Source organism: Nannobrachium achirus (assembly GCF_963921795.1).
Source record: "Nannobrachium achirus genome assembly, chromosome: 9".
In the NCBI taxonomy this organism is placed as follows: Eukaryota; Metazoa; Chordata; class Actinopteri; order Myctophiformes; family Myctophidae; genus Nannobrachium; species Nannobrachium achirus.
Genome location: NC_137818.1, coordinates 1,062,542 through 1,083,583, shown reverse-complemented (window position 1 = coordinate 1,083,583; position 21,042 = coordinate 1,062,542). Strand labels below are relative to the sequence as shown.

Below are 21,042 nucleotides of genomic sequence, written 5' to 3'. Positions count from 1 at the left end.
TTGGTTCTACTCTGGTTACATTTGGTAATGTGAGTTTAGTTGTGTTTGGTTCTACTCTGGTTACATTTGGTAATGTGAGTTAGTTGTGTTTTGTTCTACTCTGGTTACATTTGGTAATGTGAGTTTAGTTGTGTTTGGTTCTACTCTGGTTACATTTGGTAATGTGAGTTTAGTTGTGTTTGGTTCTACTCTGGTTACATTTGGTAATGTGAGTTAGTTGTGTTTGGTTCTACTCTGGTTACATTTGGTAATGTGAGTTAGTTGTGTTTGGTTCTACTCTGGTTACATTTGGTAATGTGAGTTTAGTTGTGTTTTGTTCTACTCTGGTTACATGTGGTAATGTGAGTTAGTTGTGTTTGGTTCTACTCTGGTTACATGTGGTAATGTGAGTTAGTTGTGTTTGGTTCTACTCTGGTTACATGTGGTAATGTGAGTTTAGTTGTGTTTGGTTCTACTCTGGTTACATTTGGTAATGTGAGTTTAGTTGTGTTTGGTTCTACTCTGGTTACATGTGGTAATGTGAGTTAGTTGTGTTTGGTTCTACTCTGGTTACATTTGGTAATGTGAGTTTAGTTGTGTTTGGTTCTACTCTGGTTACATTTGGTAATGTGAGTTAGTTGTGTTTGGTTCTACTCTGGTTACATGTGGTAATGTGAGTTTAGTTGTGTTTGGTTCTACTCTGGTTACATTTGGTAATGTGAGTTTAGTTGTGTTTGGTTCTACTCTGGTTACATTTGGTAATGTGAGTTTAGTTGTGTTTTGTTCTACTCTGGTTACATGTGGTAATGTGAGTTAGTTGTGTTTGGTTCTACTCTGGTTACATTTGGTAATGTGAGTTTAGTTGTGTTTGGTTCTACTCTGGTTACATTTGGTAATGTGAGTTTAGTTGTGTTTGGTTCTACTCTGGTTACATTTGGTAATGTGAGTTTAGTTGTGTTTGGTTCTACTCTGGTTACATTTGGTAATGTGAGTTAGTTGTGTTTGGTTCTACTCTGGTTACATTTGGTAATGTGAGTTTAGTTGTGTTTGGTTCTACTCTGGTTACATTTGGTAATGTGAGTTTAGTTGTGTTTGGTTCTACTCTGGTTACATGTGGTAATGTGAGTTTAGTTGTGTTTGGTTCTACTCTGGTTACATTTGGTAATGTGAGTTTAGTTGTGTTTGGTTCTACTCTGGTTACATTTGGTAATGTGAGTTTAGTTGTGTTTGGTTCTACTCTGGTTACATGTGGTAATGTGAGTTTAGTTGTGTTTGGTTCTACTCTGGTTACATGTGGTAATGTGAGTTTAGTTGTGTTTGGTTCTACTCTGGTTACATGTGGTAATGTGAGTTTAGTTGTGTTTGGTTCTACTCTGGTTACATTTGGTAATGTGAGTTTAGTTGTGTTTGGTTCTACTCTGGTTACATGTGGTAATGTGAGTTAGTTGTGTTTGGTTCTACTCTGGTTACATTTGGTAATGTGAGTTTAGTTGTGTTTGGTTCTACTCTGGTTACATTTGGTAATGTGAGTTTAGTTGTGTTTGGTTCTACTCTGGTTACATGTGGTAATGTGAGTTTAGTTGTGTTTTGTTCTACTCTGGTTACATGTGGTAATGTGAGTTTAGTTGTGTTTGGTTCTACTCTGGTTACATTTGGTAATGTGAGTTTAGTTGTGTTTGGTTCTACTCTGGTTACATTTGGTAATGTGAGTTTAGTTGTGTTTGGTTCTACTCTGGTTACATTTGGTAATGTGAGTTAGTTGTGTTTGGTTCTACTCTGGTTACATTTGGTAATGTGAGTTAGTTGTGTTTGGTTCTACTCTGGTTACATTTGGTAATGTGAGTTAGTTGTGTTTGGTTCTACTCTGGTTACATTTGGTAATGTGAGTTAGTTGTGTTTGGTTCTACTCTGGTTACATGTGGTAATGTGAGTTTAGTTGTGTTTGGTTCTACTCTGGTTACATTTGGTAATGTGAGTTTAGTTGTGTTTGGTTCTACTCTGGTTACATTTGGTAATGTGAGTTTAGTTGTGTTTTGTTCTACTCTGGTTACATTTGGTAATGTGAGTTAGTTGTGTTTGGTTCTACTCTGGTTACATTTGGTAATGTGAGTTAGTTGTGTTTGGTTCTACTCTGGTTACATTTGGTAATGTGAGTTTAGTTGTGTTTGGTTCTACTCTGGTTACATTTGGTAATGTGAGTTAGTTGTGTTTGGTTCTACTCTGGTTACATTTGGTAATGTGAGTTTAGTTGTGTTTGGTTCTACTCTGGTTACATTTGGTAATGTGAGTTTAGTTGTGTTTGGTTCTACTCTGGTTACATTTGGTAATGTGAGTTTAGTTGTGTTTGGTTCTACTCTGGTTACATTTGGTAATGTGAGTTAGTTGTGTTTGGTTCTACTCTGGTTACATTTGGTAATGTGAGTTTAGTTGTGTTTGGTTCTACTCTGGTTACATTTGGTAATGTGAGTTTAGTTGTGTTTGGTTCTACTCTGGTTACATTTGGTAATGTGAGTTTAGTTGTGTTTGGTTCTACTCTGGTTACATGTGGTAATGTGAGTTTAGTTGTGTTTGGTTCTACTCTGGTTACATGTGGTAATGTGAGTTAGTTGTGTTTGGTTCTACTCTGGTTACATTTGGTAATGTGAGTTTAGTTGTGTTTTGTTCTACTCTGGTTACATGTGGTAATGTGAGTTAGTTGTGTTTGGTTCTACTCTGGTTACATTTGGTAATGTGAGTTTAGTTGTGTTTGGTTCTACTCTGGTTACATTTGGTAATGTGAGTTTAGTTGTGTTTGGTTCTACTCTGGTTACATTTGGTAATGTGAGTTAGTTGTGTTTGGTTCTACTCTGGTTACATTTGGTAATGTGAGTTTAGTTGTGTTTGGTTCTACTCTGGTTACATTTGGTAATGTGAGTTAGTTGTGTTTGGTTCTACTCTGGTTACATTTGGTAATGTGAGTTTAGTTGTGTTTGGTTCTACTCTGGTTACATTTGGTAATGTGAGTTTAGTTGTGCTTGGTTCTACTCTGGTTACATGTGGTAATGTGAGTTTAGTTGTGTTTTGTTCTACTCTGGTTACATTTGGTAATGTGAGTTTAGTTGTGTTTGGTTCTACTCTGGTTACATTTGGTAATGTGAGTTAGTTGTGTTTGGTTCTACTCTGGTTACATGTGGTAATGTGAGTTTAGTTGTGTTTGGTTCTACTCTGGTTACATTTGGTAATGTGAGTTTAGTTGTGTTTGGTTCTACTCTGGTTACATTTGGTAATGTGAGTTTAGTTGTGTTTGGTTCTACTCTGGTTACATTTGGTAATGTGAGTTAGTTGTGTTTGGTTCTACTCTGGTTACATGTGGTAATGTGAGTTTAGTTGTGTTTGGTTCTACTCTGGTTACATTTGGTAATGTGAGTTTAGTTGTGTTTGGTTCTACTCTGGTTACATGTGGTAATGTGAGTTTAGTTGTGTTTGGTTCTACTCTGGTTACATTTGGTAATGTGAGTTTAGTTGTGTTTGGTTCTACTCTGGTTACATGTGGTAATGTGAGTTTAGTTGTGTTTGGTTCTACTCTGGTTACATGTGGTAATGTGAGTTAGTTGTGTTTGGTTCTACTCTGGTTACATGTGGTAATGTGAGTTTAGTTGTGTTTGGTTCTACTCTGGTTACATTTGGTAATGTGGTAATGTGAGTTTAGTTGTGTTTTGTTCTACTCTGGTTACATGTGGTAATGTGAGTTAGTTGTGTTTGGTTCTACTCTGGTTACATTTGGTAATGTGAGTTTAGTTGTGTTTGGTTCTACTCTGGTTACATTTGGTAATGTGAGTTTAGTTGTGTTTGGTTCTACTCTGGTTACATTTGGTAATGTGAGTTTAGTTGTGTTTGGTTCTACTCTGGTTACATTTGGTAATGTGAGTTTAGTTGTGTTTGGTTCTACTCTGGTTACATTTGGTAATGTGAGTTTAGTTGTGTTTGGTTCTACTCTGGTTACATGTGGTAATGTGAGTTTAGTTGTGTTTGGTTCTACTCTGGTTACATTTGGTAATGTGAGTTTAGTTGTGTTTGGTTCTACTCTGGTTACATTTGGTAATGTGAGTTTAGTTGTGTTTGGTTCTACTCTGGTTACATGTGGTAATGTGAGTTTAGTTGTGTTTGGTTCTACTCTGGTTACATTTGGTAATGTGAGTTTAGTTGTGTTTGGTTCTACTCTGGTTACATTTGGTAATGTGAGTTAGTTGTGTTTGGTTCTACTCTGGTTACATTTGGTAATGTGAGTTTAGTTGTGTTTGGTTCTACTCTGGTTACATGTGGTAATGTGAGTTTAGTTGTGTTTGGTTCTACTCTGGTTACATTTGGTAATGTGAGTTTAGTTGTGTTTGGTTCTACTCTGGTTACATTTGGTAATGTGAGTTTAGTTGTGTTTTGTTCTACTCTGGTTACATGTGGTAATGTGAGTTTAGTTGTGTTTGGTTCTACTCTGGTTACATTTGGTAATGTGAGTTAGTTGTGTTTGGTTCTACTCTGGTTACATTTGGTAATGTGAGTTTAGTTGTGTTTGGTTCTACTCTGGTTACATGTGGTAATGTGAGTTTAGTTGTGTTTGGTTCTACTCTGGTTACATTTGGTAATGTGAGTTTAGTTGTGTTTGGTTCTACTCTGGTTACATTTGGTAATGTGAGTTTAGTTGTGTTTGGTTCTACTCTGGTTACATTTGGTAATGTGAGTTAGTTGTGTTTGGTTCTACTCTGGTTACATTTGGTAATGTGAGTTTAGTTGTGTTTGGTTCTACTCTGGTTACATGTGGTAATGTGAGTTTAGTTGTGTTTGGTTCTACTCTGGTTACATGTGGTAATGTGAGTTAGTTGTGTTTGGTTCTACTCTGGTTACATTTGGTAATGTGAGTTTAGTTGTGTTTGGTTCTACTCTGGTTACATTTGGTAATGTGAGTTTAGTTGTGTTTTGTTCTACTCTGGTTACATGTGGTAATGTGAGTTAGTTGTGTTTGGTTCTACTCTGGTTACATTTGGTAATGTGAGTTTAGTTGTGTTTGGTTCTACTCTGGTTACATTTGGTAATGTGAGTTTAGTTGTGCTTGGTTCTACTCTGGTTACATGTGGTAATGTGAGTTTAGTTGTGTTTTGTTCTACTCTGGTTACATGTGGTAATGTGAGTTAGTTGTGTTTGGTTCTACTCTGGTTACATGTGGTAATGTGAGTTTAGTTGTGCTTGGTTCTACTCTGGTTACATGTGGTAATGTGAGTTTAGTTGTGTTTGGTTCTACTCTGGTTACATGTGGTAATGTGAGTTAGTTGTGTTTGGTTCTACTCTGGTTACATTTGGTAATGTGAGTTTAGTTGTGTTTTGTTCTACTCTGGTTACATGTGGTAATGTGAGTTAGTTGTGTTTGGTTCTACTCTGGTTACATTTGGTAATGTGAGTTTAGTTGTGTTTGGTTCTACTCTGGTTACATTTGGTAATGTGAGTTAGTTGTGTTTGGTTCTACTCTGGTTACATGTGGTAATGTGAGTTAGTTGTGTTTGGTTCTACTCTGGTTACATTTGGTAATGTGAGTTTAGTTGTGTTTGGTTCTACTCTGGTTACATTTGGTAATGTGAGTTTAGTTGTGTTTGGTTCTACTCTGGTTACATTTGGTAATGTGAGTTTAGTTGTGTTTGGTTCTACTCTGGTTACATTTGGTAATGTGAGTTTAGTTGTGTTTGGTTCTACTCTGGTTACATTTGGTAATGTGAGTTTAGTTGTGTTTGGTTCTACTCTGGTTACATGTGGTAATGTGAGTTTAGTTGTGTTTGGTTCTACTCTGGTTACATGTGGTAATGTGAGTTTAGTTGTGTTTGGTTCTACTCTGGTTACATTTGGTAATGTGAGTTTAGTTGTGTTTGGTTCTACTCTGGTTACATGTGGTAATGTGAGTTTAGTTGTGTTTGGTTCTACTCTGGTTACATGTGGTAATGTGAGTTTAGTTGTGTTTGGTTCTACTCTGGTTACATGTGGTAATGTGAGTTTAGTTGTGTTTAGTTCTACTCTGGTTACATGTGGTAATGTGAGTTTAGTTGTGTTTGGTTCTACTCTGGTTACATTTGGTAATGTGAGTTTAGTTGTGTTTGGTTCTACTCTGGTTACATTTGGTAATGTGAGTTTAGTTGTGTTTGGTTCTACTCTGGTTACATGTGGTAATGTGAGTTTAGTTGTGTTTGGTTCTACTCTGGTTACATTTGGTAATGTGAGTTTAGTTGTGTTTGGTTCTACTCTGGTTACATTTGGTAATGTGAGTTTAGTTGTGTTTGGTTCTACTCTGGTTACATGTGGTAATGTGAGTTTAGTTGTGTTTGGTTCTACTCTGGTTACATTTGGTAATGTGAGTTTAGTTGTGTTTGGTTCTACTCTGGTTACATTTGGTAATGTGAGTTAGTTGTGTTTGGTTCTACTCTGGTTACATTTGGTAATGTGAGTTTAGTTGTGTTTGGTTCTACTCTGGTTACATGTGGTAATGTGAGTTTAGTTGTGTTTGGTTCTACTCTGGTTACATTTGGTAATGTGAGTTTAGTTGTGTTTGGTTCTACTCTGGTTACATTTGGTAATGTGAGTTTAGTTGTGTTTGGTTCTACTCTGGTTACATTTGGTAATGTGAGTTAGTTGTGTTTGGTTCTACTCTGGTTACATTTGGTAATGTGAGTTTAGTTGTGTTTGGTTCTACTCTGGTTACATTTGGTAATGTGAGTTAGTTGTGTTTGGTTCTACTCTGGTTACATTTGGTAATGTGAGTTTAGTTGTGTTTGGTTCTACTCTGGTTACATGTGGTAATGTGAGTTTAGTTGTGTTTGGTTCTACTCTGGTTACATTTGGTAATGTGAGTTTAGTTGTGTTTGGTTCTACTCTGGTTACATTTGGTAATGTGAGTTTAGTTGTGTTTGGTTCTACTCTGGTTACATGTGGTAATGTGAGTTTAGTTGTGTTTGGTTCTACTCTGGTTACATGTGGTAATGTGAGTTAGTTGTGTTTGGTTCTACTCTGGTTACATTTGGTAATGTGAGTTTAGTTGTGTTTGGTTCTACTCTGGTTACATTTGGTAATGTGAGTTTAGTTGTGTTTGGTTCTACTCTGGTTACATGTGGTAATGTGAGTTTAGTTGTGTTTGGTTCTACTCTGGTTACATGTGGTAATGTGAGTTAGTTGTGTTTGGTTCTACTCTGGTTACATGTGGTAATGTGAGTTTAGTTGTGTTTGGTTCTACTCTGGTTACATTTGGTAATGTGAGTTTAGTTGTGTTTGGTTCTACTCTGGTTACATTTGGTAATGTGAGTTTAGTTGTGTTTGGTTCTACTCTGGTTACATTTGGTAATGTGAGTTTAGTTGTGTTTGGTTCTACTCTGGTTACATTTGGTAATGTGAGTTTAGTTGTGTTTGGTTCTACTCTGGTTACATGTGGTAATGTGAGTTTAGTTGTGTTTTGTTCAGAGCAAACATCTGACAGAAGACCATTGGTTGGTATGACATGTTGACAGTTAACCCATTCAGGCCTAGAATTATTGAATGCTTTAACCAGTGAAAAATTGCATATATACAAGCTCACAGTGCGGCACTCGAGCTTGGAGATCTGCTATTTTTGAAAAAAGTAAGCAAAAAATGTTGCTTCTGGGCATCCCTGGAACTAAATATTTTGAGATGGGTGTCCGTGGCCAAATGCATATAATTTTGGGGGTCATTCACATGAAAAGGTTTGAGAACCACTGACATAGACGATGCCTGTTCAGATTGCTGACATAGAAACATATATATATATATATATATATATATATATATATATATATATATATATATATAAAAAAGAACCTTAGAAGGATTCAAAAGACGCTTATAGAATCGGGTCAAAATTCAAATTTTCACGATTTTTCGAAAATAGCAGATCTACAAGCTTGTGAGCTTGTATGTGGCCCCATTTGAACACCCCTGACATACGTAGGATGCATTATCAAACTGGGTGTCCTAAAATCTAAGCATCACAATTAGCAGATCTACAAGCTCACAATAACGCACCACATCGTCAAGTGTTTTGTGATTGACTTAGCCTAATAATGACATAATAGATGCTAACGTGGTTAAGCGTACCAAGTAGAGATGGACCGATTGCAAAATTCTTGGCCGATACCAATCCACCGGTTTTATGAAGGTCTGACCTGCCAAAACCCATTTTTCCGATACCGATTTCTTTAGCTAAGAACTAGAAAATAGGGTTGCTCCAATACCCTTTTTTCAGGCCAAGTAGGCCTACAAGACATACTTCAATTTGAGTATCAATAAGCTAGAAGAACACTAATGGCAAATCAATCACAATAGTACAATATCCAAAATCACAGACAATATCCAGTCTAATATGACCGTCTGGACTAGGCAGGAGGAAAGCAGGTGATGCATTATCTTTTTGGAGACGACATTGACACAGGATTATGGAACATATCCTTACATTGCAAAGGTAATCAGCACCATCTGTATTCTGTAGGCTGCCACTAAGTAGACTGGCTGCTACTTGCTAATGTTTACTTTAGTCACAGGACCAGAGCATCATGCTGTGCAGTGCCATGGACACAATCGGCATAAAACCGGTTTTATGTCAGTGACCTGCCGGTCACCGATTCGGCCGGTTTGATATAATACCTGCCGATTGTTGATATTGGCCGATACCGATGTCCATCCCTACTACCAAGTGGCCTGAAACCATCAGTCCTGTGGCTTTGATGCATCATCAACCTGGAGACGTCCTGAAACCACCCAGCTGGCAGTGGGACAGTGTTGTGTTGTGTGTTGTGTTGTGTTGTGTTGTGTTGTGTTGTGTTGTGTGTATGGGTGGTAACAGCTTCATGTTGTTGTTCTGACAGATTAATATGTGTTTCTGTTTCTCTCTCAGCTTGAAGAGCAGGTTCTGTCTGTCTGTCTGTCTGCCAGCCAGTCAGTCAGTCAGTCAGTCAGTCAGTCAGTCAGTCAGTCCGTCCGTCCGTCCTGCTACTACGCAGCAGTCTATACAAGCCAGCCAGGCTTCAGTTAGGAGCCAGTCTAGTATAAAGTAACAAAGAAAGCTTTCCCCACACACAGTGTGCCTGGTATGCTAGCTACTGGTTAAACTGGTTAATGTGTGTGTGAGGAGAGAACATGATTACTGCCTTCAGCCTTATACTGGTCAGTCAGTGGAAAGACAAAGTACTGTGCAACACATCATACTGCAGCCAGTGACCCCATCATATCATATCATATCATATCATATCATATCATATCATGATCATATCATATCATATCCATAACATAACACCGAGCAGACAGAGCTAGCTCCCTTAGGAGCAGCGGGTTGTTCGTTGGCCGGACCGGTGAGCCGAGCCGAGGGTCCTGGGTTCGATCCTGGCTCGGGTGTTACAATAACATCATGATAAAATATCAATAAAGCCCTATTGAATCCACTACTGGGTCAGTGTAGTTACAGTAGTTACAGTACAGTATACAGTACAGTATACAGTACAGTATACAGTACAGTATACAGTACAGTACAGTACAGTACAGTACAGTACAGTAGCCAGTGGTCCCAGCTTACCTGAGCAGGCTGGACAGAGCGTGTGACGCCGGGGCTCCGTGGCTGCTGTGCCCGCTGTGGTTGCTCGCTGCCCCCCCGGCCCCGGAGCCTCCTGGCCCGGCAGAGCCTCCTCCTCCTCCTCCTCCTCCTCCTCCTCCTCCTCCACCGCTGCTTCCACCGGAGGACGACGACTGCCTCTTCCCGGACAGCAGCTTCTCCACGGCGGCCAGGTTCCCTGTGCGCGCCGCCTCCAGGAGCTCCTGCTCCCGACCCATGACCGACGATCAGCGATCACCACCGAGGAATGGAGTGGTGGGAGATCCACTGGATCCACTGGAACAGATCCACTAGAATAGATCCACTAGAATAGACCCACTAGAATAGATCCACTAGAACAGATCCACTAGAATAGACCCACTAGAACAGATCCACTAGAACAGATCCACACAGACAGGGCAGGGGAGGGAGGGAGGAGAAGGAAGGAGAGTTGGAGGAGGAGGTGGCGGAGCGACGGTGAACAGATTCCTTTAGGATCCCTTCTCCTCCTGGAGGAGGAAGAATCCAGGAAGCAAAACAAAAGATCCTCCAGTCAGATCAGGTCAGATCAGATCAGCGGTCCTCCTGTGCTCTGGGATCCCGCAGACAGAGCTCCTTACTGGGGGAGAGAGGAGAGCGTTGGAGCCCCGGCTCACCAGGTGCGGTGTGCGGCCAGGATTCCCTCCAGGCTCCGCTGCCTGGCTGGATGTCTCTGGATGTCTGGATGTGTTTATTCTGGATGGACGGAGCTCCGCTCCGGGGGAAAAGTTAGTGTTTCTATCCGCCCTGCGAGTAACTTCCTCCGGGTGTGAGGATGGAGGAGGGCCGCTGGATCCTCCCGGTTCCACCGCTGCTCCGTCACTTCCTCCAACCAACACCTCCTCCCACTTTTTCCCTGGAGAAAAAAAATAGCAGATCTACAAGCTCACAACGCGGCGCTACCGCGACGCGTTGTGAGCTTGTAGATCTGCTATTTTCTTTAGGAGCGAGGGAGGGAAGGAAAGGAAGGCTAGGGAAGCCCCAGCACAGGATAGCTGATTTACAAGCAGTGTGGATGGGCATGATAATAAACATGGCGCTCTGTTGGTGGGGGCCACTGGAGGCTTAATATTTGTAATGCATATAGATCTATTATTATCTTGTGGTAATAACAATTAATAAATAAAGCAGAAATTGTGGCAAAGTGAGAAACACACTTTTGCACTGCCAATGTGGAATGTGGAAATAAAATACTAAATACTAAATGAAAATCAAATAGAAATGCATGCATGTTTGCTGGCCTTTCTTATCTATGATATGCAAATGTCAAAATTGATAAAAATGCATCAACATATTCTTGATCCAAGGCAACACATTTGCATTATTTTGTAGGCTTTCTAAAATAAATAAATGTGTTTTGATTGATCGAAGACTTTATTGTCAGTTTGCATAGTAAAAGGTACAGTTCACTGGTACAAGGTCTACTAAAAGGAGATCCTAGAAAACTATAAGCTTATTTCCACAGGATTGATTGATTGATCGATCGAAGACTTTATTAGAAGTTTGCATAGTAAAAGGTACAGTTTCATGACGGTACAGTTCACTGGTACAAGGTCTACTAAAAGGAGATCCTAGAAAACTATAAGCTTATTTCCACAGGATTGATTGATTGATTGAAGACTTTATTAGAAGTTTGCATAGGAAAAGGTACAGTTTCATGACGGTACAGTTCACTGGTACAAGGTCTACTAAAAGGAGATCCATGAAAAGACTAAGCTTATTTCCACTGGAAACCATTGAAGTATCTCATATATCATTGAATGACAGACAAATAGAACACAGTACTAAGCAGTAGATATGTAAAGACCAGTAAGACTCCCTAATCGGGAGATAAGCTTATCTCCACAAATAGGCCAAAAGTTTGTTTTACCAATTATTACACTCTATGTGAACATTTACATCAACAAATCCCAAGTACAGGGCATCATCTGGGATACAATCCCTTTTATGCCCATATATGGAGATCCCTAACATAATCCCTTTCATGCCCATATATGGAGATCCCTAACAGAATCCCTTTATGCCCATATATGGAGATCCCTAACAGCATCCCTTTTATGCCCATATATGGAGATCCCTAACAGAATCCCTTTTATGCCCAGTTGGTTGCTAGGGTAAAAAAACATGGTTGCTATGGTAAACAGTTGGTTGCTAGGGTAAACAGTTGGTTGCTAGGGTAAAACCATGGTTGCTAAGGTGGTTGCTAACGTACACTAACAGACCAGCAACAACAGACTGTTGCCACAGCAACGTACACAAAGGTTTGTGTACACATGTGGTGTGATGTCATACTGAAGATATATGACATCACACCGTACACAAACAAAGGTGTGACGTGTGACGTGTGACGGACGGACGGACGGACGGCCGGTGGAGGTTTTCATAGTAAACTGCTCCCTGACGGTCGCAAAAAACAAAAAAAGAAAACAGTAAGTCTAAAACAAACAGTATACAAAGAAGGGGCAGGGGAGGGGAGGGTTGGGCTAGGTTATTTTTTTTTTTATTTTTTTTACCAGTTGCGAATTAAAGTATCTCATATAACATTGAATGACAGACGGATAGAACACAGTACTATGCAGTAGATATAGCCAGGAGAAAAAAGAAAGAATAAACAAAAAACAGTTAAACAGCTAATCTAGAGCTTTGTAACATTGCAACATTGCCAGCAACTAATAGCCCATGCCCTATGGTAGGCTAAGTAAAATAATAGCCTAATAATGACACAAGAAACTGCTTTAGCAGTACAACATAAATAAAGAAAAACAATAAGAAAAGCAACAATAAAAACTAATAAAAACATTTAGCAAAACCAATGTCACTCTCCCATCATGTGATTGTACAATAAAAGACTGCATTCACTCCATAGACTGTGAAACATAGATGTATTCATAACAGTATAGATTAGTGCATCATAAAGTAAACATAGATGTATTCATAACAGTATAGATTAGTGCATCATAAAGTAAACATAGATGTATTCATAACAGTATAGATTAGTGCATCATAAAGTAAACATAGATGTATTCATAACAGTATAGATTAGTGCATCATAAAGTAAACATAGATGTATTCATAACAGTATAGATTAGTGCATCATAAAGACTGCATTCACTCCATAGACTGTGAAACATAGATGTATTCATAACAGTATAGATTAGTGCATCATAAAGTAATGAAACATAGATGTATTCATTACAGTATAGATTAGTGCATCATAAAGTAATGAAACATAGATGTATTCATTACAGTATAGATTAGTGCATCATAAAGTAATGGAAACATTCCTCTGTTGTTTGGAGTTAAACAATACATGTGTGTTTCAATGTTGCAATGTTACACAAATAATAATAATATCAATGCACCTTTTTGATTATTAATATTGATTGGCTGATTGAATAAACATGTTGTTATTTGAGTATCAGCAACAATGTTAATCAATAGCAATAAAAAAGATCAGATGTTTGTTATTACTGTTGTTGTTGTTATTATTGTATAAGTTGTATTGTTGGATATTGATGATAATAATATATTATTGTTGTCTATCGGTTGTTAGCAATAAAGTTTTATACAAAACCGGAAGTGTGTCAGTAGTTAATAGAGGGATTTATGGTTCTTTGAAGTGAGCCGGATCTGTGGGATCAAAAGACTGGCTCATTTTAGTTACTTTGTAGATTTGTATTATAATTACAAATAACTTCAACCCTATACATTTATTTCTGGCATATATAAGTACATACCTGCCATTTGAAAATAGCCGATCTACAAGTTCACAATGCGTCGCGTTGCAAAGCGTTGTGAACTTTTAGATCAGCTATTTTCAAATGATTTATTTTACATTGTATTCATTGGAAAACCTGTGAAAGAAATCTGCACAATGAATACTTTCTATTATTGGTACTTTGTACTTTAAGTACATTTTGTTGAGTACATTTTGATACCAATACTTTTGTACTTTTACTCAAGTATAGCCTAACATTCCAAACTTCTACTTGTGGCAGAGTATTTCTACATTGATTGCAGTATTGATATTTTACTTTTTTATTTAATAAGTAAAGAATTTGAGTACTTTTTCCCCCACCAGTGTTCATTAAAAAGGAACGGCTCCCTGCGAACCGAATCCCATCGTTCATTTCAAAGAGCCGTTCAAAAGACTCGATTCGTTCACGAACGTCCCACCTGTACTCCACTCTCTGCTAACAGCTAACGGCTAACGGCTAGCTCCTTTAGCTTCATGTTTCTGCAGCTTCACAGGTTAAAGTTTGTTCTAAAATAAATACATTTAACATTAAATATCCTTTTATGACAACAACTGAAGCGGAGCCGAGATATTAAACTGGTATTTATATTTTAAATCATTATATTGGTTCAGTTGATTAGCCTGTCTGTGTCTGCTAGCTGTTAGCTCGTTAGCTTGGGCATTGTTTTGTTTACATTGGTGTTGGTTTTAATTATAATTTCATTGTCATCTTGTTGTATGAATGATTCAATAACAGACAACATTTACCAAGAATGCTTCAACTGCACGTTACTCTTTTAACACATTTAATTTGCTGCTAAAATGTCTGTTTGGTTTCACACATCTTAATTAGTAATAATTGACAAATCAAACTCCAAACGGGCTGATTAATTAAACCGGTTGTGCTTTATGTGTGAAAATAGATCTTATTATGCTTGTCCTGAAATCATTCTGTATGTTAGATTTATTTTATTTTATTTTTTAATATGTTGAACCTAGTCCTAGAGTTGCAACATCAGTGCATTGACAGCTCATGCATCCAAACAGAAAAGTGCTAATCTGATATTAAACAACATTAAACTCATCAACATTGCAGCTGTGGGGAAGCTTGAATCATCCTCTTTCTACCTGCAAAGTGTTTGTTTGTTTCATAAAAATCCACCGTAATTAATATCTAATGGATAATTCAAGCTTCCCATATAGCTGCAATAATAGTGAGTTTAATGTAGCTTAATACAGTGTTTCTCAAACTTTGTAATGTCAAGGTCTCCCCATAACTCTGACAGTGTACAAATGGAACCCATTTGGTTCCATTTGTACTCTGTACATTTGTACACTGTACATTTGTACACGGTACATTTGTACACTGTACACTGTCACCTTTCTGTCTGCATGTATCATGCAATGTGACGTATTGTAAGCTTGTAGATGGTCTATTTTCACTCTAGTTTGGGTCCTCTAGTCCTCTACTTTAAAAACGTTAAGGATGTCCATAATTACAACACCAGAGGCAGTGCCACAGCCCACAGATCACGTTCAACCCAGAGTCAACTCAAAGAAAGGGTCGAACTCGTTCTTCTGCTACACCACAAAAATGTGGAATGCCTTACCGAAGGCCATAAAGGAGTGTGGATCACTAGCATCCTTTAAAATTGCCCTAAAAAACCACTTACAGGCAGCAGCCGTTCACAACTGGTAAAAACCTAGCCCAACCCTACCCTCCCTGCCCCTTCCTTGTATATACTGTACATACTGATTGTTTAGACTTACTGTTACCTGCCCCTTCCTTGTATATATTGTATATACTGTACTTACTGATTGTATAGACCTACTGTTTTCTTTTTTTCTTTACATATCTACTGCATAGTACTGTGTTCTATTTGTCTGTCATTCAATGTTATATGAGATACTTTAATGGTTTCCTGTTGAAATAAGCTTAGTCTTTTCATGGATCTCCTTTTAGTAGACCTTGTACCAGTGAACTGTACCGTCATGAATCTGTACATTTTCCTATGCAAACTTCTAATAAAGCCTTCAATCAATCAATCAATCTGGGGAGACATCAATGGAAGCTAAAAGCTTTTAAAACGTGTTCTTATAAAGCACTATGCAATCTGTGTGTTGCAGACTCGAAGGCAGGGGGCGCCAGAGGGTTGTGGTGATTGTTAGCGATAATGGCCGACCCGGCGCGCATCAAACCGGAGGCCGACCCGACGCCGTCCGCCAGCGAGGAGGCGGTCCCAAAGGAGACCGCCGAGGACCCCCAGGAGGGGGAGGACCCCCAGGGGGGCGACGCCAGCGCCACCGACGACAATAAAGAATCCTCTTCTTTGTCAACTCCTCCCAAACAGGATGACAAAAACGTGCGTTACTTTTCAACTTTATTTTTTTAAGCCTGATTTATAGGACAGGAGTCCCTGTTGCCAAAAATGCCAGATCTACAAGCTTACTAGGCGTCACATTCACGTTGTGAGCTTGTTGATCGGCTGTTCTTTGGGTGTAAAGATTTGATGCTGGAAAAAGCAATGCAAGAACAGTTGTGACTGTTTGGCTGACGCTCTGTTTAGACCACAATGTCTACAGAGATTCCAGACTAATATCTACTCAGTGATGTTAGGCTGGAATCTCTGTATGCAACCTGCAGGTCCATACAGAGATTCCAGACTAATATCTACTCAGTGATATTAGGCTGAGTGTCCGCCCTGAGACTGCAGGTTCATACAGAGATTCCAGACTAATATCTACTCAGTGATATTAGGCTGAGAACTGCTGCTTTAGACCAAAATGCAGGTTTAAATTAATTCTGCAATCAATCTCAGTATTAACAATTCCACAGGATTTCCTCATTCTATCACGATATCTGTGAAAAGGCATACGGTGGAGACATTGTGTGGTCTAAACCAGTGTTCCTCAACCACTGTGCCTGGGGACCTTTGGTGTGCCCCTGAGAAGGGTCAAGTGTGCCCCTTGAAACTGCTTGAAAGCCAGTATTGCGTTTATCATTTTAATGATTAATGATAAATGATTTAAACTAGTGAAAACAGCCGATCTACAAGCACACAACGCCGAGGCGTTGTGTGCTTGTAGATCGGCTATTTTCACTACTGTTGTGCGACAGCCTTGTATGATGAAGCAGGGCTTTACTTTGCGAAGAAACGTACACATTTGAAACTTGGAGATACAAGGTTTCTTCCCGACAGTGACGATATTTACACCCCCGTATTATGTTGGTGTGACCATGGATTCTTGGGACATGAAAAGTGTGCCCATGCAGAAAAAAGGTTGAGAAACACTGATGTAAATAATATTTGTCACCGTATCGCCCATACGGTGGAGACATGTTAATATTTGTCACCGTATCGCCCATATGGTGGAGACATGTTAATATTTGTCACCGTATCGCCCATATGGTGGAGACATGTTAATATGTGTCACCGTATCGCCCATACGGTGGAGACATGGTAATATTTGTCACCGTATCGCCCATACGGTGGAGACATGGTAATATTTGTCACCGTATCGCCCATACGGTGGAGACATGTTAATATTTGTCACCGTATCGCCCATACGGTGGAGACATGGTAATATTTGTCACCGTATCGCCCATACGGTGGAGACATGTTAATATTTGTCACCGTATCGCCCATATGGTGGAGACATGGTAATATTTGTCACCGTATCGCCCATACGGTGGAGACATGGTAATATTTGTCACCGTATCGCCCCTCAGGTGTCCCAGACCGGCGAGGATGAAGAGGAGGGAGGCCCCTCCTCCGCCAAGAAGATCAAAGTAGAACCAGAGAAGAAGAAGGAGAAGAAACATAAAGTGGACGAAGACGAGATCCAGAAGATGCAGTGAGTCTGACATCACATAGGATGAGACTATGACATCACATAGGATGAGAGTATGACATCACTTCTTCAATAGGATGAGACTATGACATCACTGCTTCTATAGGATGAGCCTATGACATCACATAGTTCTATAGGATGAGAGTCTGACATCACATAGGATGAGAGTATGACATCACATAGTTCTAGAAGATGAGAGTATGACATCACATAGTTCTATATGATGAGAGTCTGACATCACATAGGATGAGAGTATGACATCACATAGTTCTATAGGATGAGAGTATGACATCACATAGTGCTATAGGATGAGACTATGACATCACATAGTGCTATAGGATGAGACTATGACATCACATAGTGCTATAGGATGAGACTATGACATCACATAGTGCTATAGGATGAGAGTATGACATCACATAGTGCTATAGGATGAGAGTCTGACATCACATAGTGCTATAGGATGACAGTCTGACATCACATAGTGCTATAGGATGACAGTATGACATCACATAGTGCTATAGGATGAGAGTCTGACATCACATACTTATATCAGCTCTGTCATCTGAAAACCTTGGACGTCCAGAACTGCTACTTTTCAGGGGGAAAAGAACCAAGAATGGAGAATCCAATCCTCACCGCTGGCCTGAGTTCAAACTGTTACACACTCTGTTTGTTCCCTGTTCAACGTGTTGTCCTTTTCTCCTCCAGAGTTCTGGTGTCGTCCTTCTCTGAAGAGCAGCTCAACCGCTATGAGATGTACAGACGTTCTGCCTTCCCCAAGGCAGCCATCAAGAGGGTGAGACTGATAGACTGTTAAACTGATAGACTGACTGTTATACTGGACCTGTGATTCTATTAACCCAACAAGTAGACTGTTATACTGGACCTGTGATTCTAAACCCAACAAGTAGACTGTTATACTGGACCTGTGATTCTAAACCCAACAAGTAGACTGTTATACTGGACCTGCTGGCAACAGATTAGTGATTCTAAACACAATAAGTCTAAACCTATCGTATGCTGTTGTACATAAAACCAACCAGTTGAAGAAATCACTGATTGAGACTTAGCTGACTTAGTTGTTTGCTTTCATAAACCATCAGAGACGATTAAGGTTCTATGGACGAGGCTTCTGAACATGTATTCTACTGCTAGTTTCCACCTCTGCTAGCGATAGTATGAAGTGTAATACTTTGATTTGATCAAAATGACTGAAATCAGCTGTGGTGACAGAACTTTAATCCCTGGGTTTGGCATGATGTTTGTTTGGTTTCCAGCTGATCCAGTCCATCACCGGGTCCTCGGTGTCCCAGAACGTAGTGATTGCCATGTCTGGGATTTCCAAAGTCTTTGCTGGGGAGATCGTAGAGGAAGGTGAGCTCTCGTGTTTCTGTAACCAACATGGCTCTTTGTGCAGAAGTGTTCTGTTAGATTTAAGTTCAGGCCTAGAATTATTGAATGCTTTAACCAGTGAAAAATAGCAGATATACAAGCTCACAGTGAGCTTGTAGATCTGCTATTTTTGAAAAAAAAAAATGAAAATTGGGTTAGGGTTATTCTATAAGTGTCTTTTGAATCCTTCTAAGATTTTTTTGAAAAACCCATGTTTCTATGTCAGCAATCTGGCCAGCCATCGTCAAAGAAAAGGTCCTTTTTACTTCAACTGGAGCTCAGTTAGTCTGTTCTTGAGAGACTACTGTGTCAGTGGTTCTCAAACCTTTTCATGTGAAGGACCCCCAAAATGTTATTTATTTGGCCACGGACCTGCATCTCAAAATATTTAGTTCCAGGGACCCCCCAGAAGCAAAATTTGAGTTACAAACGTTCGCTTTGAAAATACATATATTCAAAGATTTGCACACATTTTCACCACTTTTTCAAAGTGCCGCGCTGCAAGCTTGTATATCTGCTATTTTCCAATAGCTAAAGCACTCAATAATTCTAACCCTAAATGGGTTAACCAACATGGCTCTTTGTGCAGAAGTATTCTGTTAGACTTAAGTTCTGATGACTGACATGTATTCTTATTCTTCTCTCTGCGCTGCAGCTCTGGATGTGTGTGAGAAGTGGGGGGAGACGCCTCCTCTTCAACCCAAACACATGAGAGAGGCGGTGAGGAGGCTGAAGAGCCGCGAGCAAATCCCCAACACCAAGTTCAAGAACATCATCTTCCACTGAGACCAGGCCCACCTCCCAGGGCTTTGGATCCTAACGTTGGATTCACTCTATTGTGAGCTTGTTGTTAAAGCCTCATTCATACGATACCACATGGCCCACAAGCATACATGAGACTTTAAAGGACAACTTTAGTTTTTTACAACAAGGGTTCATATTTTAGATTGTAAATAAATAATATAAAAGATTATTGTTAAAATTATTTCATTTACTTCTTTCTATTGTTTTAGAGATTCTTATTTCAGTGGTGCATACAAGTGCCTAATATGTCATTTTACACAGAATAAGCCCATTCCCAAGATACAACCCAACCTTTCATGGTTGGATGTGACTTATGGGGGCTAGAAGTGTTACTGTAAATAGCAATAAAGAAACTGCTGGCTTATTGTGTCTAAAAAGACATATTTAGCCACTTGTACGCATGCCCCCATGTGTACGCATGCCCCACATTCTAGCACGGTTTTCTCTGATTACAATCTAAAATATAAACCCTTGTTGTAAAAAACTAAAGTTGTCCTTTAAGCAGCTGTCCTGTGAGCTGAGACCTGCTAGTACACTAGTGTACTAGTAGCTCCTTTCGGAACCACTCGCTCCTTTCAGAACCACTCGCTCCGCGGCGATGCCGCTCTGAGATGTGGATCCTACTCACAGCCCACATGAGGTTTCTCCTGGGGAGTTCACCAGGTTATCAACCTCTCTTACCGTCACTAAGCCTTGTATCCAAAAAAAAGGGGGGGGGGGGGGGATCCAAGTGATTTGTTGAAACAATACTTTAAACACGCTCGTTTTGTCAGTCTGTGGTCATTTCTCGCTCCGACCGCTTGGTGGCTGCAACACAGATTAATGGTGAGTCACGTGACTGCTTCCCTAACATTTCACTGGGAAAACAAAATGAGTGTGTTTAAAGCATTGTTTCAACACAACGCTTGGATTACCCTCTCCGTTAAAAAAGTAGAGATGCAAGAGACGGGTATTACAGGACCATTGCTTTTAGGATACAACGCTTGGTGACGGTAAGAGAGGTTGATAACCTGGTGAACCACCCTGGAGATACAAGGCTTAGTGACGGTAAGAGAGGTTGATAACCTGGTGAACTACCCTGGAGAAACCTCATGTGGGCATGCAGTGAGCAGGAACCACATCTCGGAGCCGCGGAGCGAGTGGTTCTGAAAGGAGCTACTAGTTCAGTGGTCACACAGAAGACCATGTACCTGCTAGTACACTGGTCACACCATGTACCTGCTAGTACACTGGTCACACAGAAGACCATGTACCTGCTAGTACACTGTTCACACCATGTACCTGCTAGTACACTGGTCACACAGACTGTGTACCTGCTAGTACACTGGTCACACAGAAGACCATGTACCTGCTAGTACACTGGTCACACCATGTACCTGCTAGTACACTGGTCACACAGAAGACCATGTACCTGCTAGTACACTGGTCACACCATGTACCTGCTAGTACACTGGTCACACAGAAGACCATGTACCTGCTAGTACACTGGTCACACCATGTACCTGCTAGTACACTGGTCACACCATGTACCTGCTAGTACACTGGTCACACCATGTACCTGCTAGTACACTGGTCAGTGGTCACACAGACTGTGTACCTGCTAGTACACTGTTCTCAGACAGCAGACTGGCTT

The 21,042-nt window shown here is 39.8% G+C and overlaps 1 protein-coding gene across 1 annotated transcript; it reads left to right on the top strand.

The window, feature by feature from the left end:
• The first annotated feature begins 13,809 nt into the window (after positions 1 to 13,809).
• On the top strand, positions 13,810 to 20,097 carry taf11 (TAF11 RNA polymerase II, TATA box binding protein (TBP)-associated factor). Its single transcript, XM_080733377.1, has 6 exons — positions 13,810 to 13,958; positions 15,486 to 15,721; positions 17,089 to 17,213; positions 17,922 to 18,009; positions 18,491 to 18,587; positions 19,261 to 20,097. The coding sequence occupies exons 2-6, from the start codon at positions 15,533 to 15,535 to the stop codon at positions 19,389 to 19,391; spliced, it is 630 nt and encodes a 209-aa protein (XP_080589503.1). The 5' UTR covers positions 13,810 to 13,958; positions 15,486 to 15,532; the 3' UTR covers positions 19,392 to 20,097.
• The last annotated feature ends 945 nt before the right edge of the window (positions 20,098 to 21,042 follow it).

Excerpts from the sequence above, each read along its gene's own strand:
- taf11 (XM_080733377.1), top strand. The coding sequence starts at position 15,533 with ATGGCCGACCCGGCGCGCATCAAACCGGAGGCCGACCCGACGCCGTCC. Across the intron at positions 18,010-18,490 it reads CCAAGGCAGCCATCAAGAGG|CTGATCCAGTCCATCACCGG; the intron begins GTGAGACTGATA and ends TTTGGTTTCCAG. Across the intron at positions 18,588-19,260 it reads TGGGGAGATCGTAGAGGAAG|CTCTGGATGTGTGTGAGAAG; the intron begins GTGAGCTCTCGT and ends TCTGCGCTGCAG.